At 49.1% G+C, this 27097-nt stretch overlaps 1 protein-coding gene across 1 annotated transcript in view; it reads left to right on the top strand.

Moving 5' to 3' along the window:
* Positions 1-15923: 15923 nt before the first annotated feature.
* The window catches only part of LOC139247068 (excitatory amino acid transporter 1-like), a gene marked incomplete at its 5' end in the record, with an annotated part of 45717 nt that continues 34543 nt past the window's right edge, over positions 15924-27097 (top strand). The window contains one exon of the mRNA XM_070871484.1: positions 15924-16219. Within this exon, the coding sequence (XP_070727585.1) occupies positions 15924-16219 (296 nt within the window). The remainder of the gene's footprint in view (positions 16220-27097) is intronic.

Here is a 27097-nt window from a genome sequence, read left to right as displayed (position 1 = left end):
CTCACCACCACCTTCTCAAGGGGCAGTTAGGGATGGGCAATAAATGCCGGCCTTGCCAGCAACATGCACGTTCCATGAATAAATTTTAAAAATCTCCTCGATTAGATTCCAGCCTGTCATCATCATAGGTGGTCCCTCGAACGAGGACCACTTGTTTCCACACCAAAAGATGTTTCAATGAATAACCCGAAATTCCAATCCTGAATTTGAGGGGTGGAAGATGCCTGTGCGTGGATTTTTTTAACGTGGGGTGACCGTTGCACACCAGCCACCACACGGACTTGACAGAGCTAGGCCTTTATCCAGTGTCAAGGGTTCACCAAGACAACTGGAGAGCTGCTCTGCTGTATGGACCTAGTGCGTACACATATCATAGTCGAGCTCGACTCTCTCCCATTTAGCACGGTGGTAGTGACAATATAATGGAGGTGTCTTCAGTGTGTTAGGCAAATTGATGGGATTGAAGGCCGATAAATCCCCAGGGCCTGATAGTCTACATCCCAGAGTACTTAAGGATGTGGCCCTAGAAATAGGAGATGCATTGATGATCATTTTCCAACATTCTATCGACTCTGGATCAGTTCCTATGGATTGGAGGGTAGCTAATGGAACACCACTTTTTAAAAAAAGGAGGGAGAGAGAAAACGTGTAATTATAGACCGGTTAGCCTGACATCAGTAGTGGGGAAAATGTTGGAATCAATTATTAAAGATGAAATAGCAGCGCATTTGGAAAGCAGTGATAGGATCGGTCCAAGTCAGCATGGATTTATGAAAGGGAAATCATGCTTGACTAATCTTCTGGAATTTTTTGAGGATGTAACTAGTAGAGTGGACAAGGGAGAACCAGTGGATGTGGTGTATTTGGACTTTCAAAAGATTTTTGACAAGGTCCCACACAGGAGATTGGTGTGCAAAATTAAAACACATGGTATTGGAGGTAATGGATGTGGATAGAGAACTGGTTGGCAGACAGGAAGCAAAGAGTCGGGATAAACGGGTCCTTTTCAGAATGGCAGGCAGTGACTAGTGGGGTGCCGCAGGGCTCTGTGCTGGGACCCTACCTCGTTACAATATACATCAATGATTTGGATGAAGAAATTGAGTGTAATATCTCCAAGTTTGCAGATGACACTAAACTGGGTGGCGGTGTGAGCTGTGAGGAGGATGCTAAGAGGCTGCAGGGTGACTTGGACAGGTTAGGTGAGTGGGCAAATGCATGGCAGATGCAGTATAATGTGGATAAATGTGAGGTTATCCATTTTGGGGGCTAAAACATGAAGGCAGAATATTATCTGAATGGTGACAGATTAGGAAAAGGGGAGGTGCAACGAGACCTGGGTGTCATGGTTCATCAGTCATTGAAAGTTGGCATACAGGTACAGCAGGCGGTGAAGAAGGCAAATGGTATGTTGGCCTTCATAGCTAGGGGATTTGAGTATAGGAGCAGGGAGGTCTTACTGCAGTTGTACAGGGCCTTAGTGAGGCCTCACCTGGAATATTGTGTTCAGTTTTGGTCTCCCAATCTGAGGAAGGACATTCTTGCTATTGCGGAAGGTTCACCAGACTGATTCCCAGGATGGTAGGATTGACATAGGAGAGACTGGATCAACTGGATCTTTATACACTGGAGTTTAGAAGGATGAGAGGGAATCTCATAGAAATATATAATATTCTGACGGGACTGTACAGGTTAGATGCGGGAAGAACGTTCCTGATGTTGGGGAAGTCCAGAACCAAGGAACATATTCTTCGGATAAGGGGTAAGCCATTTAGAACTGAGCTGAGGAGAAACTTCTTCACTCAGAGAGTTGTTAATCTGTGGAATTCCCTGCCGCAGAGAGTTGTTGATGCCAGTTCATTGGAAATATTCAAGAGGGAGTTAGATATGGCCCTTACTGCTAAAGGGATCAAGGGGTATGGAGAGAAAGCAGGAAAGGGGTACTGAGGGAATGATCAGCCATGATCTTATTGAATGGTGGTGCAGGCTCAAAGGGCCGAATGGCCTACTCCTGCACCTATTTTCTATGTTTCTTCTGCGCAAGGATTGTGCAGAGATCATGCTACCAATGTAGTCATGAACAGATGCATTTGCGACTGGTAGATTAGTGAAGACAAGGTCAAGTAGGTTTTTCCCTCGTGTTGGTTCTCTCACCACCTGCTGCAGGCCCAGTCTGGCAGCTATGTCCTTCAGAACTCGGCCAGCTCGGTCAGTAGTGCTGCTACCGAGCCACTCTTGGTGATGAACATTGAAGTCCCCCCCACCCAGAGTACATTCTGTGCCCTTGCTACCCTCAGTGCTTCTTCCAAGTGGTGTTCAACATGGAGGAGAACTGATTCATCAGCTGAGGGAGGGCGGTAGGTGGGAATCAGCCGGAGGTTTCCTTGCCCATGTTTGACCTGAAGACAAGGTCCCACACAAAAGATTAATGTGCAAAGTTAAAGCACATGGGATGGGGGTAGTGTGCTGACATGGATTGAGAACTGGTTGTCAGACAGGAAGCAAAGAGTAGGAGTAAATGGGTACTTTTCAGAATGGCAGGCAGTGACTAGTGGGGTACCGCAGGGTTCTGTGCTGGGGCCCCAGCTGTTTACTTTGTACATTAATGATTTAGACGAGGGGATTAAATGTAGTATCTCCAAATTTGCGGATGACACTAAGTTGGGTGTCAGTGTGAGCTGCGAGGAGGATGCTATGAGGCTGCAGAGTGACTTGGATAGGTTAGGTGAGTGGGCAAATGCATGGCAGATGAAGTATAATGTGGATAAATGTGAGGTTATCCACTTTGGTGGTAAAAACAGAGAGACAGACTATTATCTGAATGGTGACAGATTAGGAAAAGGGAAGGTGCAACGAGACCTGGGTGTCATGGTACATCAGTCATTGAAGGTTGGCATGCAGGTACAGCAGGCGGTTAAGAAAGCAAATGGCATGTTGGCCTTCATAGCGAGGGGATTTGAGTACAGGGGCAGGGAGGTGTTACTACAGTTGTACAGGGCCTTGGTGAGCCACACCTGGAGTATTGTGTACAGTTTTGGTCTCCTAACTTGAGGAAGGACATTCTTGCTATTGAGGGTAGGTTCACCAGACTGATTCCCGGGATGGCGGGACTGACATATCAAGAAAGACTGGATCAACTGGGCTTGTATTCACTGGAGTTCAGAAGAATGAGAGGGGATCTCATAGAAATGTTTAAAATTCTGACGGGTTTAGACAGGTTAGATGCAGGAAGAATGTTCCCAATGTTGGGGAAGTCCAGAACCAGGGGTCACAGTCTAAGGATAAGGGGTAAGCCATTTAGGACTGAGATGAGGAGAAACTTCTTCACCCAGAGAATGGTGAACCTGTGGAATTCTCTACCACAGAAAGTTGTTGAGGGCAATTCACTAAATATATTCAAAAAGGAGTTAGATGTAGTCCTTACTACTCGGGGGATCAAGGGGTATGGCGAGAAAGCAGGAAGGGGGTACTGAAGTTGAATGTTCAGTCATGATCTTATTGAATGGCGGTGCAGGCTAGAAGGGCCGAATGGCCTACTCCTGCACCTATTTTCTATGTTTCTATGAGACTTCATGGGGTCCAGAGTCAATGTTGAGGACTCCCAGGGCCACTCCCTCCCGACTGTACACCACTATACCACCACTCCTGGTGGGTCTGTCGTGCCGGTGGGACAGGACATACAGAGGGATGGTGATAACTCACTACAAAGTATTTGTTATTCTATATATAAACCCCCCGAACCCCTCGATTAGATTCCAGCCTGTAACTCACTCCCGGGGTATCTGTTATTCTATATATAAACCCCCCGAACCCCTCGATTAGATCCCAGCCTGTAACTCACTCCCGGGTATCTGTTATTCTATATATAAACCCTCTGAACCCCTCGATTAGATTCCAGCCTGTAACTCACTCCCGGGTATCTGTTATTCTTATGTAAACTCCCCAAACCCCCACGATTAGATTCCAGCCTGTAACTCACTCCCGGGTATCTGTTATTCTTATGTAAACTCCCCAAACCCCCACGATTAGATTCCAGCCTGTAACTCACTCCCGGGTATCTGTTATTCTATATATAATGACCCCCCGAACCACTCGATTAGATTCCAGCCTGTAACTCACTCCTGGGTCTCCGTTATTCTATATAAAAAAAAACCCGAACCCCTCGATTAGATTCTAGCCTGTAACTCACTTCCGGGTATCTGTTATTCTATATATTATCCACCCCGAAACCCTTGATTAGATTCCACCCTGTAACTCACTCCCGGGTATCTGTTATTCTATATATAACCACCCCCCTCGAACCCCACGATTTGATTCCAGCCTGTAACTCACTCCCGGGTATCTGTTATTCTATATAAAAACCCCCTGAACCTCGCCATTAGATTTCAGCCTGTAACTTACTCCCGAGTATCTGTTATTCTATATGTAAACTCCCCCAACCCCCACGATTAGATTCCAGCCTGTAAGTCACTCCCAATTATCTGTTATTCTGTATATAATGACCCCCCGAACCACTCGATTAGATTCCAGACTGTAACTCACTCCTGGGTCTCCGTTATTCTATTTATTATTCCCCTCGAATCACTCGATTAGATTCCAGCCTGTAACTCACTCCTGGGTCTCCGTTATTCTATTTATTATTCCCCCCGAACCCCACGATTTGATTCCAGCTTGTAACTCACTCCCGGGTTTCTGTTATTCTATATATAAACTCCCCGAAACCCTCGATTAGATTCCAGCCTGTAACTCACTCCCGGGTATCTGTTATTAGATATATAAACCTCCCGAACCCCTCGATTAGATTCCAGCCTGTAACTCAATCCCAGGTATCTGTTATCCTATATATAAACCCCCTGAATCCCTCGATTAGATTCTAGCCTGTAACTCGCTCCCAGGTATCTGTTATCCTATATATAAACCCCCTGAACCCCTCGATTAGATGCCAGCCTGTAACTCAATCCCAGGTATCTGTTACCCTATATATAAACCCCCTGAACCCCTCGATTAGATTCCAGCCTGTAACTCAATCCCAGGTATCTGTTATCCTATATATAAACCCCCTGAACCCCTCGATTAGATTCCAGCCTGTAACTCAATCTCAGGTATCTGTTGTCCTATATATAAACCCCCTGAACCCCTCGATTAGATTCTAGCCTGTAACTCACTCCCAGGTATCTGTTATTCTATATATAAACCCCACCGAACCCCTCGATTAGATTCCAGCCTGTAACTCGCTCCCGGGTATCTGTTATTCTATATATAAACCCACCAAACCTCTCGATTAGATTCCAGCCTGTAACTCACTCCCGGGTATCTGTTGTTCTAAATATAAACCCTCCTGAACCCCGCGATTAGATTCCAGCCTGTAACTCACTCCCGGGTATCTGTTATTCTATATATAAACCCCTCCGAACCCCTTGATTAGATTCCAGCCTGTAACTCAGTCCCGTGTATCTGTTATTCTATATATAAACCCCCGAATCCCTTGATTAGATTCCAGCCTGTAACTCACTCCCGGGTCTCCGTTATTCTATATATTATTCCCCCCGAACCCCACAATTTGATTCCAGCTTGTAACTCACTCCCAGGTATCTGTTACTCCATATAAAGACCCCCCGAACCCCTCGATTAGATTTCAGCCTGTAACTCACTCCCGGCTATCTGCTATTCTATATATTATCCACCCCGAAACCCTCGATTAGATTCCAGCCTGCAACTCATCCCAGGTATCTGTTATTCTATATATAAACCCACCAAACCTCTCGATTAGATTCCAGCCTGTAACTCACTCCCGGGTATCTGTTGTTCTAAATATAAACCCTCCTGAACCCCGCGATTAGATTCCAGCCTGTAACTCACTCCCGGGTATCTGTTATTCTATATATAAACCCCTCCGAACCCCTTGATTAGATTCCAGCCTGTAACTCACTCCCGTGTATCTGTTATTCTATATATAAACCCCCCGAATCCCTCAATTAGATTCCAGCCTGTAACTCACTCCCGGGTCTCCGTTATTCTATATATTATTCCCCCCGAACCCCACGATTTGATTCCAGCTTGTAACTCACTCCCAGGTATCTGTTACTCCATATAAAGACCCCCCGAACCCCTCGATTAGATTTCAGCCTGTAACTCACTCCCGGCTATCTGCTATTCTATATATTATCCACCCCGAAACCCTCGATTAGATTACACCCTGTAACTCACTCCCAGGTATCTGTTATTCTATATATAAACCCCCCCGATCCCCACGATTCGATTCCAGTCTAACTCATCCCGGGTTTCTGTTATGCTATATATAAACCCCTAGAACCGCTCGATTAGATTCCAGCCTGTAACTCACTCCCGGGTATCTGTTATTCTATATATAAACCCCCCGAACCCCTCGATTAGATTCCAGCCTGTAACTCACTCCCAGGTATCTGTTATTCTATATATAAACCCCCCGAACCCCTCGATTAGATTCCAGCCTTTAACTCACTCCCCGGTATCTGTTATCCTATATATAAACCCCCTGATCCCCTCGATTAGATTCTAGCCTGTAACTCGCTCCCAGGTATCTGTTATTCTATATATAAACCCACCAAACCCCTCGATTAGATTCCAGCCTGTAACTCACACCCGGGTATCTGTTATTCTATACATAAACCCACCGAACCCCTCGATTAGATTCCAGCCTGTAACTCATTCCCAGATATCTGTTATTGTATATATAAACCACCGAGCTCCTCGATTAGATTCCAGCCTGTAACTCACTCCCGGGTATCTGTTATTCTATATATAAACCCCCGAACTCCTCGATTAGATTCCAGCCTGTAACTCACTCCCGGGTATCTGTTATTCTATATGTAAACCCCCCGAACACCTCGATTAGATTCCAGCCTGTAACTCACTCCCAGGTATCTGTTATTCTATATATAAACCCCCCGAACCCCTCGATTAGATTCCAGCCTGTAACTCACTCCCGGGTATCTGTTATTCTATATATAAACCCCCCCGAACACCTCGATTATATTCCAGCCTGTAACTCACTCCCAGGTATCTGTTATTCAATATATAAACCCCCCTGAACCCCTCGATTAGATTCCAGCCTGTAACTCACTCCCGGGTATCTGTTATTCTATATATAAACCCCCGAACTCCTCGATTAGATTCCAGCCTGCAACTCACTCCCGCGTCTCCGTTATTCTATATTAAAAAAAACCCGAACCCTCGATTAGATTCTAGCCTGTAACTCACTCCCGGGTCTCCGTTATTCTATTTATTATTCCCCCCGAACCCCACGATCTGATTCCAGCTTGTAACTCACTCCCGGGTATCTGTTATTCTATATATAAACCCCCGAACCCCTCGATTAGATTCCAGTCTGTAACTCACTCCTGGGTATCTGTTATTCTATATATAAACCCCCGAACTCCTCGATTAGATTCCAGCCTGCAACTCACTCCCGCGTCTCCGTTATTCTATATTAAAAAAAACCCGAACCCTCGATTAGATTCTAGCCTGTAACTCACTCCCGGGTCTCCGTTATTCTATTTATTATTCCCCCCGAACCCCACGATCTGATTCCAGCTTGTAACTCACTCCCGGGTATCTGTTATTCTATATATAAACCCCCGAACCCCTCGATTAGATTCCAGTCTGTAACTCACTCCTGGGTATCTGTTATTCTATATATAAACCCCCGAACCTCTCGATTAGATTCCAGTCTGTAACTCGCTCCCAGGTATCTATTATTCGATATATAAACCCCCGAACCCCTCAATTAGATTCCAGCCTGTAACTCGCTCCCAGGTATCTATTATTCAATATATAAACCCACCAAACCCCTCGATTAGATTCCAGCCTGTAACTCACTCCCGGGTATCTGTTATTCTATATGTAAACCCACCAAACCCCTCGATTAGATTCAGCCTGTAACTCACTCCCGGGTATCTGTTATTCTATATGTAAACCCCCCGAAACCCTCAATTAGATTCTAGCCTGTAACTCACGCCCGGGTATCTGTTATTCTATATATAAACCCACCAAACCCCTCCATTAGATTCCAGCCTGTAACTCACTCCTGGGTCTCCGTTATTCTATATATTATTACCCCCAAACCCCACAATTTGATTCCAGCTTGTAACTCACTCCCAGGTATCTGTTACTCCATATAAAGACCCCCCGAACTCCTCGATTAGATTTCAGCCTGTAACTCACTCCCGGCTATCTGCTATTCTATATATTATCCACCCCAAAACCCTCGATTAGAATCCACCCTGTAACTCACTCCCGGGTATCTGTTATTCTATATATAAACCCCCTCGAACCCCACGATTCGATTCCAGTCTGTAACTCATCCCGGGTATCTGTTCTGCTATATATAAACCCCTAGAACCGCTCGATTAGATTCCAGCCTGTAACACACTCCCGGGTATCTATTATTCTATATATAACCCGCCAGCCCCGAACCCCTCGATTAGATTCCAGCCAGTAACTCACTCCCGGGTATCTGTTATTCTATATATAAACCCCCCCCGAACCCCTCGATTAGATTCCAGCCTGTAACTCACTCCCGGGTATCTGTTATTCTATATATAAACCCCCTGAACCTCTCAATTCGATTCCAGCCTGTAACTCACTCCCGGATATCTGATATTCTATATATTATCCCTCTCGAACTCCACGATTAGATTCCGGCCTGTAACTCACTCCCGGGTATCCGTTATTCTATATATTATATCCCCCGAACCACTCGATTAGATTCCAGCCTATAACTCACTCCTGGGCATCTGTTATTCTATATATAAACCACCTGAACCCCTCAATTAGATTCCAGCCTGTAACTCACTCCCGGATATCTGATATTCTATATATAAACACCCCGAACTCCACGATTAGATTCCAGCCTGTAAGTCACTCCCGGGTATCGTTATTCTATATATTATCCCCCTCTAAACCCCACGATTAAATTCCAGCCTGTAACTCACTCCCGGGGTTTCTGTTATTCTATATATCAACCCCCCGAACCCCTCGATTAGATTCCAGTCTCTAACTCACTCCCGGGGTTTCTGTTATTCTATAAATAAACCCCCCCGAACCCCTCGATTAGATTCAGCCTGTAACTCACTGTCGGGTATCTGTTATTCTATATATTATGCCCCTCGATTAGATTCCAGCCTGTAACTCACTCCCGGGTCTTCGTTATTCTATATATAAACACCCCGAACCCCTCGATTAGATTCCAGACTGTAACTCACTCCCGGATATCTGGTATTCTATATCTTATCCCCCTCGAACCCCTCAACTCGAATCCAGTCTGTAGCTCACTCCCGGGTATTCATTATTCTATATATTATTCCCCCCCAAACCCCACGATTAGATTCAGCCTGTAACTCACTCCCGGGTATCTGTTATTCTATATATTATGCCCCTCGATTAGATTACAGCCTGTTATTCACTCCCGGGTATCTGTTATTCTATATATAAACCCCCCCGAACATCACGATTAGATTCCAGCCTGTAACTCACTCCCGGGGTATCTGTTATTCTATATATAAACCCCCCCGAACATCACGATTAGATTCCAGCCTGTAACTCACTCCCGGGTATCTGTTATTCTATATATAACCCCCCGAACCCCTCGATTAGATTCCAACTTGTAACTCACTCCCGGGTCTCCGTTATTAAATATATAAACCCCCCGAACCCCTCGATTAGATTCGAGCCTGTAACTCACTCCCGGGTCTCCGTTATTCTATTTATTATTCCCCCCGAACCCCACGATTTGATTCCAGCTTGTAACTCACTCCCGGGTATCTGTTATTCAATATATAAACTCCCTGAACCCCTCGATTAGATTCCAGCCTGTAACTCACTCCCGGGTATCCGTTATTCTATATATTATCCACCCCGAAACCCTTGACGAGATTCCACCCTGTAACTCACTCCGGGGTATCTGTTATTCTATATATAACCACCCCCCTCGAACCCCACGATTTGATTCCAGCCTGTAACTCACTCCCTGGTCTCCGTTATTCTATACATAAACTCCCTGAACCTCTCCATTAGATTCCAGCCTGTAACTCACTCCCAGGTATCTGATATTCTAAATATGAACCCCCCCGAACCCCTTATTTAGATTCCAGCCTGTAACTCACTCCTGGGTCTCCGTTATTCTATATAATAAAAACACCGAACCCCTCGATTAGATTCCAGCCTGTAACTCACTCCCGGGTCTCCGTTATTCTATATATTATTCCCCCCAAACCCCACGACTTGATTCCAGCTTGTAACTCACTCCCAGGTATCTGTTACTCCATATAAAGACCCCCCGAACCCCTCGATTAGATTTCAGCCTGTAACTCACTCCTGGCTATCTGCTATTCTATATATTATCCACCCCGAAACCCTCGATTAGATTCCAGCCTGTAACTCACTCCCGGGTATCTGTTATTGTATATATAAACCTCCCAAATCCCACGATTTGATTCCAGCCTGTAACTAACTCCCGGGTATCTGTTATTCTATATATAAACCCCCCCCCCCGAACCCCTCGATTAGATTCCAGCCTGTAACTCGCTCCTGGGTATCTGTTATTCTATATTTAAACCCACCAAACCCCTCGATTAGATTCCAGCCTGTAACTCACTCCCAGGGATCTGATATTCTATATATAAGCACCCCCGAACCCCTCGATTAGATTCCAGCCTGTAACTCACTCCCAGGTCTCTGATATTCTATATATAAACCCCCGAACCCTACGTTTTGATTCCAGCCTGTAACTCACTCCCAGGTATCTGTTACTCTATATATTATCCACCCCGAAACCATCGATTAGATTCCACCCTGTAACTCACTCCCGGGTATCTGTTATTCTATATATAAACCCCTCGAACCCCTCGATTAGATTCCACCCTGTAACTCACTCCCGGGTATCTGTTATTCTATATATAAACCCCTCGAACCCCATGATTCGATTCCAGCCTGTAAGTCACTCCCTTGTCTCCGTTATTCTATATATAAACCCTCTGAACCCCTCCATTAGATTTCAGCCAGTAACTCACTCCCGGGTATCTGTTATTCGATATGTAAACTCCCCCAAACCCCACGAATAGATTCCAGCCTGTAACTCGCTCCCAGGTATCTGTCATTCTATATAAACCCCCTGAACCCCTCGATTAGATTCCAGCCTGTAACTCACTCCCGGGTATCTGTTATTCTATATATAAACCCCCCGAACCCCTCGATTAGATTCCAGCCTGTAACTCACTCCCGGGTATCTGTTATTCTATATATAAACCCCCCGAACCCCTCGATTAGATTCCAGCCTGTAACTCACTCCCGGGTATCTGTTATTCTATATATAAACCCCCCGAATCCCTCGATTAGATTCCAGCCTGTAACTCACTCCCGGGTCAACGTTATTCTATATATAAACCCCCCGAACCCCTCGATTAGATTCCAGCCTGTAACTCACTCCCGGGTATCTGTTATTCTATATAAACCCCCCGAACCCCTCGATTAGATTCCAGCCTGTAACTCACTCCCGGGTATCTGTTATTCTATATATAAACCCCTCGATCCCCTCGATTAGATTCCAGCCTGTAACTCACTCCCGGGTATCTGTTATTCTATATATAAACCCCCCGAACCCCTCGATTAGATTCCAGCCTGTAACTCACTCCCGGGTATCTGTTATTCTATATATAAACCCCCTGAACCCCTCGATTAGATTCTAGCCTGTAACTCGCTCCCAGGTATCTGTTATTCTATATATAAACCCTCCGAACCCCTCGATTAGATTCCAGCATGTAACTCACTCCCGGGTATCCGTTATTCTATATATAAACCCCCCGAACCCCTCGATTAGATTCCAGCCTGTAACACACTCCCGGGGTATCTGTTATTCTATATATAAACCCCTCGAACCCCTCGATTAGATTCCAGCCTGTAACTCACTCCCGGGTATCTGTTATTCTATATATAACCCTCCCGAACCCCTCGATTAGATTCCAGCCTGTATCTCACTCCCGGGTATCTGTTATTCTATATATAACCCCCCCGCTCCGAGCCCCTCGATTAGATTCCAGTGTGTAACTCACTCCCGGGTATCTGTTATTCTATATATTATACCCCCCGAACCCCACGATTAGATTCCAACCTGTAACTCACTTCCGACTATCCAAAATTCTATATATTATCACACCTCCCCTGAACCCCTCGATAATATTCCAGCCTGTAACTCACTCCTGGGTATCTGTTATTCTATATATTATACCCCCCGAACCCGACAATTTGATTCCAGCCTATAACTCTCTCCTGGGTATCTGTTACCCTATATATAAACCCCCTGAACCCCTCGATTAGATTCTAGCCTGTAACTCGCTCCCAGGTATCTGTTACTCTATATAAAGACCCCCCGAACCCCACGATTTGGTTCCAGCCGGTAACTCACTCCCGGGTATCTGTTATTCTATATATAAACCCCCCGAACCCCTCGATTATATTCCAGCCTGTAACTCACTCCCAGGTATCTGTTATTCTATATATAAACCCCCTGAACCCCTCGATTAGATTCTAGCCTGTAACTCACTCCCAGGTTTCTGTTATTCGAGATATAAACCCCCTGAACCCCTCGATTAGATTCTAGCCTGTAACTCGCTCCCAGGTATCTGTTATTCTATATATAAACCCACCAAACCCCTCGATTAGATTCCAGCCTGAAACTCATTCCCGGGACTCCGTTATTCTATATATTATTCCCCCCGGACCCCACGATTTGATTCCAGCTTGTAACTCACTCCCAGGTATCTGTTACTCTATATATAAACCCCCGAACCCCTTGATTAGATTTCAGCCTGTAACTCACTCCCGGCTATCTGCTATGCTATATAAAAACCCCCAGAACCACTCGATTAGATTCCAGCCTGTAACACACTCCCGGGTATCCGTTATTCTATATATAAACCCCCCGAACCCCTCGATTATATTCCAGCCTGTAACTCACTCCCGGGTATCTGTTATTCTATATATAAACCCCCCGAACCCCTCGATTAGATTCCAGCCTGTAACACACTCCCGGGGTATCTGTTATTCTATATATAACCCTCCCGAACCCCTCGATTAGATTCCAGCCTGTAACTCACTCCCGGGTATCTGTTATTCTATATATAACCCCCCCGCCCCGAACCCCTCGATTAGATTCCAGTGTGTAACTCACTCCCGGGTATCTGTTATTCTATATATAAACCCCCAGAACCCCTCGATTAGATTCCAGCCTGTAACTCACTCCCGGGTATCTGTTATTCTATATATAAACACCCCGAACCCCTCGATTAGATTCCAGCCTGTAACTCACTCCCGGGTATCTGTTATTCTATATATAAACCCCCCCGCCGAACCCCTCGATTAGATATCAGCCTGTAACTCACTCCCGGGGTTATCTGTTATTCTATATATTATTCCCCCCAAACCCCACGATTAGATTCCAACCTGTAACTCACTTCCAACTATCCAAAATTCTATATATTATCACCCCTCCCCTGAACCCCTCGATAATATTCCAGCCTGTAACTCACTCCCGGGTATCTGTTATTCTATATATAAACCCCCGAACCTCTCGATTAGATTCCAGTCTGTAACTCGCTCCCAGGTATCTATTATTCGATATATAAACCCCCGAACCCCTCAATTAGATTCCAGCCTGTAACTCGCTCCCAGGTATCTATTATTCAATATATAACCCCCCCGCCCCGAACCCCTCGATTAGATTCCAGTGTGTAACTCACTCCCGGGTATCTGTTATTCTATATATAAACCCCCAGAACCCCTCGATTAGATTCCAGCCTGTAACTCACTCCCGGGTATCTGTTATTCTATATATAAACACCCCGAACCCCTCGATTAGATTCCAGCCTGTAACTCACTCCCGGGTATCTGTTATTCTATATATAAACCCCCCCGCCGAACCCCTCGATTAGATACCAGCCTGTAACTCACTCCCGGGGGTATCTGTTATTCTATATATTATTCCCCCCGAACCCCACGATTAGATTCCAACCTGTAACTCACTTCCAACTATCCAAAATTCTATATGTTATCACCCCTCCCCTGAACCCCTCGATAATATTCCAGCCTGTAACTCACTCCCGGGTATCTGTTATTTTATATATTATACCCCCCGAACCCGACAATTTGATTCCAGCCTATAACTCGCTCCTGGGTATCTGTTACCCTATATATAAACCCCCTGAACCCCTCGATTAGATTCTAGCCTGTAACTCATTCCCGGTATCTGTTATTCTATATATAAACCCCCTGAACCCCTCGATTAGATTCTAGCCTGTAACTCGCTCCCAGGTATCTGTTATTCTATATATAAACCCACCAAACCCCTCGATTAGATTCCAGCCTGTAACTCACTCCCGGGTCTCCGTTATTCTATATATTATCCCCCCCGAACCCCACGATTTGATTTCAGCTTGTAACTCACTCCCAGGTATCTGTTACTCTATATAAAGACCCTCCGAACCCCTCGATTAGATTCCAGCCTGTAACTCACTCCCGGGAATCTGTTATTCGATATATAAATCCCCCGAACCCCTCGATTAGATTCCAGCCTGTAACTCACTCCCAGGTATCTGTTATTCTATATATTATATCCCCGAACGCCACGATTTGATTCCAGCCTGTAAATCACTCCCAGGTATCTGTTACTCTATATAAAGACCCCCAGAACCCATCGATTAGATTCCAGCCTGTAACTCACTCCCGGGTATCTGTTATATTATTGTATAACCCCACCACCGCCCGAATCCCTCAATTAGGTTCCAGCCTGTAACTCACTCCCGGGTATCTGTTATTCTATATATAAACCCCCCCGAACACCTCGATTAGATTCCAGCCTGTAACTCACTCCCGGGTATCTGTTATTCTATATATAAACCCACGAACCCCTCGATTAGTTTCCAGCCTGTAACTCACTCCCGGGTATCTGTTATTCTATATATAAACCCACCAAACCCCTCGATTAGATTCCAGTCTGTAACTCACTCCCAGGTCTCCGTTATTCTAATATAAACCCCCCGAAGCCCACAATTAGGTTCCAGCCTGTAACTCACTCCCGGGTATCTGTTATTCGATATATAATCCCCGCTGAACCCCACAATTAGATTCCAACCTGTAACTCACTCCTGGGTATCCGTTATTCTATATATTATCCCCCCCACCCCCGAACTCCTCGATAAGATTTCAACCTGTAACTCACTCCCGGGTATCTGTTATTCTATATATAAACCCCCCCAACCCCTCGATTAGATTCCAGCCTGTAACTCACTCCCGGGTCTCCGTTATTCTATTTTTAAACCCCCCGAACCCCTCAATTAGATTCCAGCCTGTAACTCACTCCCGGGTCTCTGTTATTCTATATATTATCCCACCCGAACCCCACGATTTGATTCCACCCTGTAACTCACTCCCGGTATCTGTTATTCTATATATAAACCCCCCGAACCCCTCGATTAGATTCCAGCCTGTAACTCACTCCCGGGTATCTGTTATTCTATATATAAACCCCCGAACTTCTCGATTAGATTCCAGCCTGTAACTCACTCCCGGGTATCTGTTATTCTATATATTATCCCCCTCGAACCCATCGATTAGATTCCAGCCTGTAACTCACTCCCGGCTATCTGTTATTCTATATATTATCCCCCTCGAACCCATCGATTAGATTCCAGCCTGTAACTCACTCCCGGCTATCTGTTATTCTATATATTATCCCCCTCGAACCCATCGATTAGATTTCAGCCTGTAACTCACTCCCGGGAATCTGTTATTCTATTTATTAACCCCCTCGAACCCCTCGATTCAATTCTATCCTCTGCCCTGCCCCTTTATCATCCTGAATGATCATTGCATTTTCTTTGCTTAACTTTTAGTTCAAAACCAACTATGGCATGAGAAAGGTTAAGCCAATCATCATGGATAATGAAACGGTCACCCCAGATACTGTGATCAACAACGTCACACAGGCCATGATGCTTCTGCTGGCAGCGACAGAGGAGGTGATCCCAGTTCCAGGCTCCGTCAATGCAGTCAACGCCCTGGGACTTGTTGTATTCTCCATGAGCTTTGGGCTTGTGATCGGAAAAATGAAAGAAGAAGGAAGGGCTCTTCGTGAATTCTTCAACTGTCTGAATGAAGCGATTATGAAATTGGTGTCTGTGATCATGTGGTACAGAGTTTATTGTTAACTATAAACAGGGGCCATTGATAGAGTTTGGAGCTAAATGTGCGTGTGTATCTGTGCGTATGTGTGTGTGTGCTTATCGGTGTGTGTGTGTGTGTGTGTATATCGGTGTGTGTGTGTGTTTGTGTGTGTATATCGGTGTGTTTGTGTGTTTGTATGTATCGGTGTGTGTGTGTGTGTGTATGTGTATCGGAGTGTGTGTGTATCGGTGTGTGTGTGTGTATCGTTGTGTATATCGGTGTGTGTGTGTATATCGGTGTGTGTGTGTGTTTGTGTGTATCGGTGTGTGTGTGTTTGTGTGTATCGGTGTGTGTGTGTGTGTGTGTGTATCGGTGTGTGTGTGTGTGTATCAGTGTGTGTGTGTGTATCGTTGTGTGTATCGGGGTGTGTGTGTGTGTATCGGTGTGTGTGTGTTTGTGTGTATTGGTGTGTGTGTGTTTGTATGTATCGGTGTGTGTGTGTGTGCGTGTATATCGGTGTGTGTGTGTGTTTGTGTGTATCGGTGTGTGTGTGGTTGTGTGTATCGGTGTGTGTGTGTGTGTATCGGTGTGTGTGTGTGTATCGGTGTGTGTGTGTATGTGTGTGCATGTGTGTATCGGTGTGTGTGTGTATGTGTATCGGTGTGTGTGTATCGTTGTGCGTATCGGTGTGTGTGTGTATGTGTGTGTGTATATCGGTGTGTGTGTGTGTTTGTGTGTATCGGTGTGTGTGTGTTTGTGTATATCGGTGTGTGTGTGTTTGTGTGTATCGGTGTGTGTGTGTGTTTGTGTATATCGGTGTGTGTGTGTTTATGTGTATCGGTGTGTGTGTGTGTATGTGTGTATCGGTGTGTGTGTGTGTGTATGTGTATCGGTGTGTGTGTATCGGTGTGTGTGTGTGTTTGTGTGTATCGGTGTGTGTGTATATGTGTGTGTGTGTGTGTATCGGTGTGTGTGTGTGTGTATCGGTGTGTGTGTGTGTGTATCGTTGTGTGTATCGGTGTGTGTGTATGTGTGTGTGTGTTTGTGTGTATCGGTGTGTGTGTGTTTGTGTGTATTGGTGTGTGTGTGTTTGTGTGTATCGGTGTGTGTGTGTGTGTGTGTATATATCGGTGTGTGTGTGTGTTTGTGTGTATCGGTGTGTGTGTGGTTGTGTGTATCGGTGTGTGTGTATGTGTGTATCGGTGTGTGTATGTGTATCGGTGTGTGTGTGTATATCAGTGTGTGTATCGGTGTGTGTGTGTATGTGTATCGGTGTGTGTGTGTGTATCGGTGTGTGTGTGTGTATCGGTGTGTGTGTATATGTGTGTATCGGTGTGTGTGTGTATGTGTATCGGTGTGTGTGTGTATATCGGTGTGTGTATCGGTGTGTGTGTGTGTATATCGGTGTGTGTATCGGTGTGTGTGTGTATGTGTATCGGTGTGTGTATCGGTGTGTGTGTGTGTATGTGTATCGGTGTGTGTGTGTGTATCGGTGTGTGTGTGTGTATATCGTTGTGTGTATCGGTGTGTGTGTGTGTATCGGTGTGTGTGTGTGTATATCGTTTTGTGTATCAGTGTGTGTGTGTGTATCGGTGTGTGTGTGTGTATCGGTGTGTGTGTGTATATCGTTGTGTGTATTGGTGTGTCTGTGTATGTGTATCAGTGTGTGTATCGGTGTGTGTGTGTATGTGTATCGGTGTGTGTGTGTGTATCGGTGTGTGTGTGTATATCGGTGTGTGTATCGGTGTGTGTGTGTATGTGTATCGGTGTGTGTGTGTGTGTATCGGTGTGTGTGTGTATATCGTTGTGTGTATCGGTGTGTGTGTGTATGTGTATCGGTGTGTGTGTGTGTATATCGTTGTGTGTATCGGTGTGTGTGTGTATGTGTATCGGTGTGTGTGTGTGTATCGGTGTGTGTGTGTGTATATCGTTGTGTGTATCGGTGTGTGTGTGTGTATCGGTGTGTGTGTGTGTATATCGTTTTGTGTATCGGTGTGTGTGTGTGTATCGGTGTGTGTGTGTGTATCGGTGTGTGTGTGTGTATATCGTTGTGTGTATCGGTGTGTGTGTGTGTATCGGTGTGTGTGTGTATATCGTTTTGTGTATCGGTGTGTGTATGTGTATCGGTGTGTGTGTGTGTATCGGTGTGTGTGTGTATATCGTTGTGTGTATCGGTGTGTGTGTGTGGGAATCGGAACATAGTATTGACCGTGGGCCAGGAGAGAGTTTGACTCCACTTCAGCTTCGGAGCAGACCGGGGAGCTGAAGGAGCAGTATGGTAACCTGGCCCAGCAGACTGCGAGGCCCCGGCCTGCGAGCACCATCGGACCAGGCCGGGAGTGGCGTGGAGGCCTGGCCCAGCAGGCTGAGTGGCCCCCGGCCTGCTATAGACCATTGGAGCAGGCTGGGGAGTGGAAGGAGCAGCGTGGCAGTGTACCACTCCAGGGAGTAGCACGTGCTGGAGCAGGAGAGCAACGGCAGTGTAAAAGGACATCAACAAGATCCAGGTCGGTGATTGTAGCGTGGGCAGGTACATCAGGAGCGGCGGGGTCGGGGCGAGGTCGGGGAGGTCGGGGCGAGGTCGGGGAGGTCGGGGCGAGGTCGGGGAGGTCAGGGCGAGGTCGGGGCGAGGGAGCGGCGAGGTCGGGGCGAGGGAGCGGCGAGGTCGGGGCGAGGTCGGGGCGAGGTCGGGGAGGTCAGGGCAAGGTCGGGGCGAGGGAGCGGCGAGGGAGCGGCGAGGGAGCGGCGAGGGAGCGGGGAGGTCGGGGCGAGGTCGGGGCGAGGGAGCGGGGAGGTCGGGGCGAGGTCGGGGCGAGGGAGCGGGGAGGTCGGGGCGAGGGAGCGGGGAGGTCGGGGCGAGGGAGCGGGGAGGTCGGGGCGAGGGAGCGGGGAGGTCGGTGCGAGGGAGCGGGGAGGTCGGGGCGAGGGAGCGGGGAGGTCGGGGCGAGGGAGCGGGGAGGTCGGGGCGAGGGAGCGGCGAGGTCGGGGCGAGGGAGCGGCGAGGTCGGGGCGAGGGAGCGGGGAGGTCGGGGCGAGGGAGCGGGGAGGTCGGGGCGAGGGAGCGGGGAGGTCGGTGCGAGGGAGCGGGGAGGTCGGGGCGAGGTCGGGGAGGTCGGGGTGAGGTCGGGGCGAGGGAGCGGGGAGGTCGGGGCGAGGGAGCGGGGAGGTCGGGGCGAGGGAGCGGGGAGGTCGGGGCGAGGTCGGGGAGGTCGGGGCGAGGGAGCGGCGAGGTCGGGGCGAGGGAGCGGGGAGGTCGGGGCGAGGGAGCGGGGAGGTCGGGGCGAGGGAGCGGCGAGGTCGGGGAGGTCGGGGCGAGGGAGCGGGGAGGTCGGGGCGAGGGAGCGGGGAGGTCGGGGCGAGGGAGGTCGGGGCGAGGGAGCGGGGAGGTCGGGGCGAGGGAGCGGGGAGGTCGGGGCGAGGGAGCGGCGAGGTCGGGGCGAGGGAGCGGCGAGGTCGGGGCGAGGGAGCGGGGAGGTCGGGGCGAGGGAGCGGGGAGGTCAGGGCGAGGTCAGGGCGAGGTCGGGGCGAGGGAGCGGGGAGGTCGGGGCGAGGGAGCGGGGAGGTCAGGGCGAGGTCGGGGCGAGGTCGGGGCGAGGGAGCGGGGAGGTCGGGGCGAGGGAGCGGGGAGGTCGGGGCGAGGTCGGGGCGAGGGAGCGGGGAGGTCGGGGCGAGGTCGGGGCGAGGGAGCGGGGAGGTCGGGGCGAGGTCGGGGCGAGGGAGCGGGGAGGTCGGGGCGAGGTCGGGGCGAGGGAGCGGGGAGGTCGGGGCGAGGGAGCGGGGAGGTCGGGGCGAGGTCGGGGCGAGGGAGCGGGGAGGTCGGGGCGAGGGAGCGGGGAGGTCGGGGCGAGGTCGGGGCGAGGTCGGGGCGAGGGAGCGGGGAGGTCGGGGCGAGGGAGCGGGGAGGTCGGGGCGAGGTCGGGGCGAGGGAGCGGGGAGGTCGGGGCGAGGTCGGGGCGAGGGAGCGGGGAGGTCGGGGCGAGGTCGGGGCGAGGTCGGGGCGAGGGAGCGGGGAGGTCGGGGCGAGGGAGCGGGGAGGTCGGGGCGAGGTCGGGGCGAGGGAGCGGGGAGGTCGGGGCGAGGTCGGGGCGAGGGAGCGGGGAGGTCGGGGCGAGGTCGGGGCGAGGGAGCGGGGAGGTCGGGGCGAGGTCGGGGCGAGGGAGCGGGGAGGTCGGGGCGAGGGAGCGGGGAGGTCGGGGCGAGGTCGGGGCGAGGGAGCGGGGAGGTCGGGGCGAGGGAGCGGGGAGGTCGGGGCGAGGTCGGGGCGAGGTCGGGGCGAGGGAGCGGGGAGGTCGGGGCGAGGTCGGGGCGAGGGAGCGGGGAGGTCGGGGCGAGGGAGCGGGGAGGTCGGGGCGAGGTCGGGGCGAGGTCAGGGCGAGGTCGGGGCGAGGTCAGGGCGAGGTCAGGGCGAGGTCGGGGAGGTCGGGGCGAGGTCGGGGCGAGGTCAGGGCGAGGTCGGGGAGGTCGGGGCGAGGGAGCTGTGAGGTCGGGGCGAGGTCAGGGCGAGGTCGGGGAGGTCGGGTCGAGGTCAGGGCGAGGTCGGGGCGAGGGAGCGGGGAGGTCGGGGCGAGGGAGCGGGGAGGTCGGGACGAGGTCGGGGCGAGGTCGGGGCGAGGTCGGGGAGGTCGGGGCGAGGGAGCGGGGAGGTCGGGGCGAGGGAGCGGGGAGGTCGGGGCGAGGGAGCGGGGAGGTCGGGGCGAGGTCGGGGCGAGGTCAGGGCGAGGTCGGGGCGAGGTCGGGGCGAGGGAGCGGGGAGGTCGGGGCGAGGTCGGGGCGAGGTCAGGGCGAGGTCGGGGCGAGGTCGGGGCGAGGTCAGGGCGAGGTCGGGGAGGTCGGGGCGAGGGAGCTGTGAGGTCGGGGCGAGGTCAGGGCGAGGTCGGGGAGGTCGGGTCGAGGTCAGGGCGAGGTCGGGGCGAGGTTAGGGCGAGGTCGGGGCGAGGTCGGGGAGGTCGGGGCGAGGTTAGGGCGAGGTCGGGGCGAGGTCGGGGAGGTCGGGGCGAGAGACTGTACAGGGACGTGATCGGGGCCCAGGAGAGGCGAGGGCCCGGGGGCAGCACGGACCCAGCCCACACTGCGATATGTGAGCACACTGGGTCCGTGCAGCAGAGCAGGTCTCCAGTGGTCCTGGTTAACCCTTGCCCCTGGACCAAGACCTCGCTCTGTCAAGCCCGTGTGGTGGCTGGTGTGTAACGGTCACCCCACGTTAAACAATCCACACACAGGCATCTTCCACCCTTCAGGATGTAGTTCGGACCTGATATACCTGTGAACTTTTTGACATGGAAGCAAGTCATCCTCGATTTGAGGGACTGCCTCTGGTGATGATGGTGTATCAGTGTGTGTGTGTATATCGGTATATGTGTGTGTATCTGTGTGTGTGTATGTATCTGTGTGTGTGTATCGGTATATGTGTGTGTATCTGTGTGTGTGTATGTATCTGTGTGTGTGTATCGGTATATGTGTGTGTATCTGTGTGTGTGTGTGTTGTGTGTGTGTATGTATCTGTGTGTGTGTATCGGTGTGTGTGTGTGTGTATGTATCTGTGTGTGTGTATCGGTATGTGTGTGTGTATATCTGTCTGTATATCTGTCTGTGTGTCCGCATGTGTGTGTATATATCTGTGTGTGTATCTGTGTCTGTGTGTATATCTGCCTGTCTATCTGCTTGTGTATACATGTGCTTGTGTATCTGTGTGTGTTTCCCTGTATATAACTGTCTGTGTCTGTGTAGCTGTGTATCTAGGTCTATATGTATGTACCTGCATGTGTGAATCTATGTATATATCTGTGTGTCTCTGTGCATATATGTACATGTGTATTCTGCCTGGTTTTCCATTGTATTCTGTACCTGACATTTGTCATAAATCTCCTTTTTCTGCTTTATTATAACCTCGATTTCTTTTGCCATCAGGGAGCTCTAGCTTTGGATCCCCATCTTTGCTCCTTACGGGAGTTTGTCCGCAAGCTATCTCCGCCCTGAAGGCCTGCCATTGCTCACTGAACTATGTTCCTGGACAATCTCAGTTTCCAGTCCACCTGTGCTAGATCCTTCTCAAATACTGAAACTGGCTCCCTTCCACTTTCACCATTGAGTTTTCTTTGTCCCTTTCCATAAGCACTTTAAACTGAATTGTATTATGATCACGATTACCCAGAAGCTCTCTCACTGAAACACACTCCCCTTGCTGTACTTCATAAAATAAAAATATCAACTGCCGGAAATACTCTGACAGTCAGGCAGCTCTGTGGGCGCCAGCATGTTTCACATTTGCAGTATCCGCAGTATTTTGCTTTTGCCCAAATTCATTCTCAGTTTCTCACTCTCTCTCTCTCTCCCTCCCTCTCTCAGACACTCACTCTCTCTCTCTCCCTCCCTCCCTCTCTCAGACACTCACTCTCTCTCTCTCCCTCCCTCTCTCAGACATTCACTCTCTCTCTCTCCCTCCCTCTCTCAGATACTCTCTCTCTCTCCCTCCCTCTCTCAGACACTCACTCTCTCTCTCTCCCTCCCTCTCTCAGACACTCACTCTCTCTCTCTCCCTCCCTCTCTCAGACATTCACTCTCTCTCTCTCCCTCCCTCTCTCAGACACTCACTCTCTCTCTCTCCCTCCCTCTCTCAGACACTCACTCTCTCTCTCTCTCCCTCCCTCTCTCAGACACTCACTCTCTCTCTCTCCCTCCCTCTCTCAGACACTCACTCTCTCTCTCTCCCTCCCTCTCTCAGACACTCAATCTATCTCCCTCCCTCTCTCAGGCACACTCTCTCTCTCCCTCCCTCTCTGACACTCACTCTCTATCTCCCTCCCTCTCTCAGACACTCAATCTATCTCCCTCCCTCTCTCAGGCACACTCTCTCTCTCCCTCCCTCTCTGACACTCACTCTCTATCTCCCTCCCTCTCTCAGACACTCACTCTCTCCCTCACTCTCTCAGGCACTCAATCTATCTCCCTCCCTCTCTCAGACGCTCTCTCCCTCCCTCCCTTAGTTACTCACTGTCTCTCCCTCCCTCTCTCAGTTTCTCACTCTCTCTCCCTCCCTCAGTCACTCACTCTCTCCCTCCCTCTCTGACACTCACTCTCTCGATCTCCCTCCCTCAGACACTCACTATCTCTATCTCCGTCTCTGTTTCTCACTCTATCTCCCTCCCTCTCAGTCGCTCACTCTATCTCCCTCCTTCTCTCACTTTCTCACTCTCTCTATCTCCCTCCCTCTCTCTATCTCCCTCTCTCATTTTCTTACTCTCTCTATCTCCCGCCCTCTCTCATTCACTCACTCTCTATCTCCCTCTCTGTTTCTCACTCTCTCCATCTCCCTCCCTCCCTCAGTCACTCACTCTCTCTCCCTCCCTCTCTCACTCACCCTCCCTCTCTCACTCACTCTCTCTCTCCCTCCCTCAGTCACTCACTCTCTCCCTCCCTCTCTCAGGCACTCACTCTCTCTATCTCCCTCCCTCTCTCAGACACTCACTCTCTATCTCCCGCTCTCAGTTTCTCACTCTCTCTATCTCCCTTCCTCTCTCAGTTTCTCACTCTCTCTATCTCACTCTCTGTTTATCACTCTATCCATCCATCTCAGTCGCTCACTATCTTCCTCCCTCTTTCATTTTCTCACTTTCTATATCTCCCTCCCTCTCTCATTTTTTCACTATCGCTATCTCCCTCTCTCAGTTTCTCACTCTATCTCCCTCCCTCTCAGTTTCTCACTCTCTCTATCTCCCTCCCTCTCTCAGCTTCTCCCTCTCCCTCCCTCTCTCAGTTTCTCATTCTCTATCTCCCTCTCTGTTTCTCACTCTCTCTATCTCCCTCCCTCTCTCAGTCGCTCACTCTCTCTTTCTCCCTCCCTCTCTCAGTCGCTCACTCTCTCTATCTCCCTCCCTCTCTCAGTTTCTCATTTTCTATCTTCCTCTCTGTTCTCACTCTCTCGATCTCCCTCCCTCTCTCATTTTCTCATTCTCTATCTCCCTCTCTGTTTCTCACTCTCTCTATCTCCCTCCCTCTCTCAGTCGCTCACTCTCTCTTTCTCCCTCCCTCTCTCAGTCGCTCACTCTCTCTATCTCCCTCCCTCTCTCAGTTTCTCATTTTCTATCTTCCTCTCTGTTCTCACTCTCTCGATCTCCCTCCCTCTCTCATTTTCTCATTCTCTATCTCCCTCTCTGTTTCTCATTCTCTCTATCTCCCTCCCTCTCTCAGTCACTCACTCTATTTCCCTCACTCTCTTATTTTCTCACTCTATCTCCTTCTCTCAGTTTCTCACTCTCTCTTTCTCCCTATCTCAGTCCCTCACTCTGTCTACCTCCCTTCCTCTCATAACATAAGAACATAAGAATTAGGAACAGGAGTAGGCCATCTAGCCCCTCGAGCCTGCTCCGCCATTCAACAAGATCATGGCTGATCTGGCCGTGGACTCAGCTCCACTTACCCGCCCGCTCCCCGTAACCCTTAATTCCCTTATTGGTTAAAAATCTATCTATCTGTGATTTGAATACATTCAATGAGCTAGCCTCAACTGCTTCCTTGGGCAGAGAATTCCACAGATTCACAACCCTCTGGGAGAAGAAATTCCTTCTCAACTCGGTTTTAAATTGGCTCCCCCGTATTTTGAGGCTGTGCCCCCTAGTTCTAGTCTCCCCGACCAGTGGAAACAACCTCTCTGCCTCTATCTTGTCTATCCCTTTCATTATTTTAAATGTTTCTATAAGATCACCCCTCATCCTTCTGAACTCCAACGAGTAAAGCCCCAGTCTACTCAACCTGTCATCATAAGGTAACCCCCTTATCTCCGGAATCAGCCTAGTGAATCGTCTCTGTACCCCCTCCAAAGCCAGTATATCCTTCCTTAAGTAAGGTGACCAAAACTGCACGCAGTACTCCAGGTGCGGCCTCACCAATACCCTGTACAGTTGCAGCAGGACCTCCCTGCTTTTGTACTCCATCCCTCTCGCAATGAAGGCCAACATTCCATTCGCCTTCCTGATTACCTGCTGCACCTGCAAACTAACTTTTTGGGATTCATGCACAAGGACCCCCAGGTCCCTCTGCACCGCAGCATGTTGTAATTTCTCCCCATTCAAATAATATTCCCTTTTACTGTTTTTTTTTTCCAAGGTGGATGACCTCACACTTTCCGACATTGTATTCCATCTGCCAAACCTTAGCCCATTCGCTTAACCTATCTAAATCTCTTTGCAGCCTCTCTGAGTCCTCTACACAACCCGCTTTCCCACTAATCTTTGTGTCATCTGCAAATTTTGTTACACTACACTCTGTCCCCTCTTCCAGGTCATCCATGTATATTGTAAACAGTTGTGGTCCCAGCACCGATCCCTGTGGCACACCACTAACCACCGATTTCCAACCCGAAAAGGACCCATTTATCCCGACTCTCTGCTTTCTGTTAGCCAGCCAATTCTCTATCCATGCTAATACATTTCCTCTGACTCCGCGTACCTTTATCTTCTGCAGTAACCTTTTGTGTGGCACCTTATCGAATGCCTTTTGAAAATCTAAATACACCACATCCATCGGTACACCTCTATCCACCATGCTCGTTATATCCTCAAAGAATTCCAGTAAATTAGTTAAACATGATTTCCCTTTCATGAATCCATGCTGCGTCTGCTTGATTGCACTATTCCTATCCAGATGTCCCGCTATTTCTTCCTTAATGATAGTTTCAAGCATTTTCCCCACTACAGATGTTAAACTAACCGGCCTATAGTTACCTGCCTTTTGTCTGCCCCCTTTTTGATACAGAGGCGTTACATTAGCTGCTTTCCAATCCGCTGGTACCTCCCCAGAGTCCAGAGAATTTTGGTAAATTATAACGAATGCATCTGCTATAACTTCCACCATCTCTTTTAATACCCTGGGATGCATTTCATCAGGATCAGGGGACTTGTCTACCTTGAGTCCCATTAGCTTGTCCAGCACTACCCCCCTAGTGATAGTGATTGTCTCAAGGTCCTCCCTTCCCACATTCCCGTGACCAGTAATTTTTGGCATGGTTTTTGTGTCTTCCACTGTGAAGACCGAAGCAAAATAATTGTTTAAGGTCTCAGCCATTTCCACATTTCCCATTATTAAATCCCACTTCTCATCTTCCACGGGACCAACATTTACTTTAGTCACTCTTTTCCGTTTTATATATCGGTAAAAGCTTTTACTATCTGTTTTTATGTTTTGCGCAAGTTTACCTTCGTAATCTATCTTTCCTTTCTTTATTGCTTTCTTAGTCATTCTTTGCTGTCGTTTAAAATTTTCCCAATCTTCTAGTTTCCCACTAAACTTGGCCACCTTATATGCTTTGGTTTTTAATTTGATACTCTCCTTTATTTCCTTAGTTATCCACGGCTGGTTATCCCTTCTCTTACTGCCCTTCTTTTTCACTGGAATATATTTTTGTTGAGCATTATGAAAGAGCTCCTTAAAAGTCCTCCACTGTTCCTCAATTGTGCCACTGTTTAGTCTGTGTTTCCAGTCTACTTTAGCCAACTCTGCCCTCATCCCACTGTAGTCCCCTTTGTTTAAGCATAGTACGCTCGTTTGAGACACTACTTCCTCACCCTCAATCTGTATTACAAATTCAACCATACTGTGATCACGCATTCCGAGAGGGTCTTTTACTAGTAGATCTGTCTACCTCCCTCCCTCCCTCTCAGTTTCTCATTCTCTCCCTCTCTCAGTTGCTCACTCTCTCCATTTCTCTCCCTCTCAGTCGCTCACTATCTCTCTCTCCCTTTCTCAGTCTCTCACTCTCTCCATCTCCCTCCCTCTGTTTCTCACTCTCTCTCTCTCCCTCCCTCTCTCAGACACTCTCTATCTCCCTCTCTCAGACACACTCTCTCTCCCTCCCTCCCTCAGACACTCCCTCCCTCTCTGTTTCTCACTCTCTCTCTCCCTCCCTATC

This window comes from Pristiophorus japonicus, unplaced genomic scaffold (assembly GCF_044704955.1).
Source record: "Pristiophorus japonicus isolate sPriJap1 unplaced genomic scaffold, sPriJap1.hap1 HAP1_SCAFFOLD_253, whole genome shotgun sequence".
Classification (NCBI taxonomy): domain Eukaryota; kingdom Metazoa; phylum Chordata; class Chondrichthyes; family Pristiophoridae; genus Pristiophorus; species Pristiophorus japonicus.
The sequence above is the reverse complement of the archived record's forward strand: the minus strand, read 5'-3'. Positions and strand labels throughout refer to the sequence as shown.